Source organism: Gallinula chloropus, assembly GCF_964237585.1.
Source record: "Gallinula chloropus genome assembly, chromosome: 27".
NCBI classification, from domain to species: Eukaryota; Metazoa; Chordata; class Aves; order Gruiformes; family Rallidae; genus Gallinula; species Gallinula chloropus.
Genome location: NC_140112.1, coordinates 2,950,228 through 2,953,208, shown reverse-complemented (window position 1 = coordinate 2,953,208; position 2,981 = coordinate 2,950,228). Strand labels below are relative to the sequence as shown.

General features: G+C 61.0%; 1 protein-coding gene across 1 annotated transcript; it reads left to right on the top strand.

Annotated features, from left to right (window-relative positions):
- Positions 1-302: 302 nt before the first annotated feature.
- TSHB (thyroid stimulating hormone subunit beta) lies at positions 303-1,386 on the top strand (the record flags this gene model as incomplete). The annotated part of the gene is made up of 2 exons (XM_084276051.1): positions 303-464; positions 1,144-1,386. 2 exons carry the CDS (start codon positions 303-305, stop codon positions 1,384-1,386), a joined length of 405 nt encoding a protein of 134 aa, XP_084132177.1.
- Positions 1,387-2,981: the final 1,595 nt, after the last annotated feature.

Here is a 2,981-nt window from a genome sequence, read left to right as displayed (position 1 = left end):
CATTGTAAAATCTGTTGGCTCTTGTTATTTTTCTGCGTCAACATTCCACGTAATATGCCTTAGTGGGGGAAAGTGTTACATGTTGTTAATGGCCTGATTACCCTTCTTTTCTGTTTAGTGCTTAGTACTGTTTCAATTAAAGGTCTGACATGGGAAAGAATTTGTCAGGCTGTAGCTAAAAAAGTCACGATTGCTTCTACTCTGCCACTGCCGTAACTTCTTGTCAAATTCTGAGAAAAGGGCTGGAAGGTGCATCCGTTGTTACTTAGGCTTTGTTTTGTTTTCTTTCCCCCACATCTAGCATGAGTCCCTTCTTTGTGATGTCTCTCCTCTTTGGCCTGACTTTCGGTCAAACAGCATCACTTTGTGCTCCTTCTGAGTACATAATCCACGTGGAGAAAAGGGAATGTGCCTACTGCCTGGCCATCAACACCACCATCTGCGCTGGATTTTGCATGACTCGGGTACAAGGCGTTACTCTGTTTTAAGGCAGTTGTTTCTGTACTGGCCATCACTCCGTAACAAGTGCCTATTCTCACTGGGAAATTGTGTGTAAATGATCCAGTTCTGAGGGTGTGTGCCACAGACAGAAAACCACCCTGTCACCATCGTGTTTTCAAGTTGGCTTTCTGGGAAATGCCAACCCTCTGGAACCATGGAGTTTGTAACACCAGTGGCACAGCAGACAACTGCCAGCTGCTGCCACTGCAGAGCCTCTGTAGGCAGAGTGTGGGGTCAGGACGGAACAGGTGAGAAGCAGATTGTATCTAGTTATTCTCATGTAATGTAAATGACTTGGGTAACTTCTACTCTCACTCCTGTTTCGACAGCTAGCTGGGGAGAGAGTCTCATGTGTAGGCATGCCAAGCTTCACTCTTCAATGGGGCATGTTAAATTCTACCTCAGCCAGTAGGCAGCCACTAAAGGCTACACAGCACTGCTACTGCTCTGAGCAAACAGACCAGTTAGGACCATAAAGGCAAGGTGAATGTATCCATGGGGGCAGAGAAGTACCCTGAGAATACCAGAGCCAGACAAAGCCCAGCACGGTTGGCTTTCTGCACCCTTGAGAACAGCTGAGAAGAGGTGTCCTGGTACCCGTGTGTCCTGCAGTGACACAATGCATTTCTTTTCTCTTTGTAGGACAGCAATGGCAAGAAGCTGCTCCTCAAAAGCTCTCTGTCACAGAATGTGTGCACTTACAAAGAGATGCTGTATCAGACAGCACTGATCCCGGGCTGCCCTCACCACACCATCCCATATTATTCCTACCCTGTGGCTGTGAGCTGCACGTGCGGGAAGTGTAACACTGACTACAGTGACTGTGTTCACGAGAGGGTCAGGACGAACTATTGCACTAAGCCCCAGAAGCTCTGCAGCGTGTAAGGGAAGGGGGTGGAAATGTACCTCCGCTCACGCCGAGCGCCAATAAAGGTGGATTTCCGAAGGGGTTTGCACACGGGGGCGCACAGAGCGTTATTCTGGAGGTAACTGGGTGTTACTGGGAACCCCAGCGGGCTCGGAGGGCTGCGGGTTGTGCTTGCAGCCCCCCCCCTGCACCCCCCCCCATCACCACCACCACCCCACCTCGCTGCGGTGCGGGAGGGGAGGGTTGGCCCGTGGCTCCTGGCTCTGCCCCGGCGGTGGAGGAACACGCACAGTCTGCTCCTCGGCTGCGGCTCAGGCGGAGGCGCTGCCGTGACGCTCCGTGCGGGTCCCTCAGGGCCGCTGTGTCGTGTCGGCCGGAGCGGAGCCGGCGGCCCCCGCGGGGCGAGTCCCCGGTGCTCGCGGGGACTCACCCTGCCCGCTCGAACCACTCGGCAGCGGCTTCGCCAACACCCCCCGACACCATCCCCCCCCACCCCGGCACCCCCCCCTCGCCTCCCGCAGCCCCCCCACTGTCCCGCGCGGCCCCACCTGGGAGAGGCGTCCGGGCCGCCCAAACGCCAGGGGGCGCAGTGGCGCAGCCTGTCCACGGGGGCACCGCCGGCTTGCGCCGCTCCCTGTGGGGTGACGCGCTGGGCAGGGCGGGCGTAGAGGAGGAGCGGCCTGAGGGGCGGGGAAGGGGGCCGGGTGAAGCTCGGTCCCGCCCCGCGCGCGGAGCCGGCGGGACGCGGCACCCGCCGGATTGGCGCGTGGCGCCGCTACATCGCCGGGTCCCGTCGGCCGCTTCGAGCGGGCTGCGCGGACACCCGGCGGCGGCAAGGGCCGCGCCTCGGCCGCCGCGAGGACAATGCCGCGCTGCGGACAGCCAATGGGCAGCCAGTGCCGCCCGCCGCCCCGCCCCGGTGGGCGGGCTCGCCCGGCGCGCGCGTCCCTGAGGCGGGCCGAGACCCGCCCCGCCTCCCGCGGCGCCCAGCTGGCCGGGGCCTGTCGCTGTGCCCGGGTGCTGCCCGCGCCCCGGTGTCATTGGGGTAACGGGCAAGCTCTGGGCGGACCCGCCCTGCCGCCTGCATCGCGCCCCGGCATGAAGAGCCCCTCGCCTGAAGAGCTCCCTCCGGCAGCGCCGTCGCGTCGGCTGGTGCCCCGGGCGTGCTGAGCGCCGGGATGCAGAAGGTGAGGCGAAGGCGGCTCTGTGAGGCGGGAGGCGGGCTGGCTCCGGCGGCGCGGGCCCGAGGGCGCTGAGGCGAGGTCTCCGTTAGCCGTTTGCCTCAGGTTGTCTTTATTAGAAAGCGGGTTGAAAGGCCCGACAGAAAAGCCGGTAAAACGCCGCTGCGGGACGCGGGCAGCGAAAGCCGCTCGGGGCGGCAGGAGGGGGTGGGGTTTTCCCTCACGGGAAGCCGCAGGAGAAGCCGGTCCTGCCGCAGCCCCTGCAGCACAAGCCCCACGGTCCGAAATCGGAACTTGGGCTGTAGAAACAAACGCGTTCGACTGGAAGGGGTTTGTGCCTGTGGCTGGAGCACCAATGGAGAGGAAGGAGTAAGGTTGCAAAGCTTTATTTACATGCGTGTTCTACGAGCAGCACCTGGCGCTGTTAATCA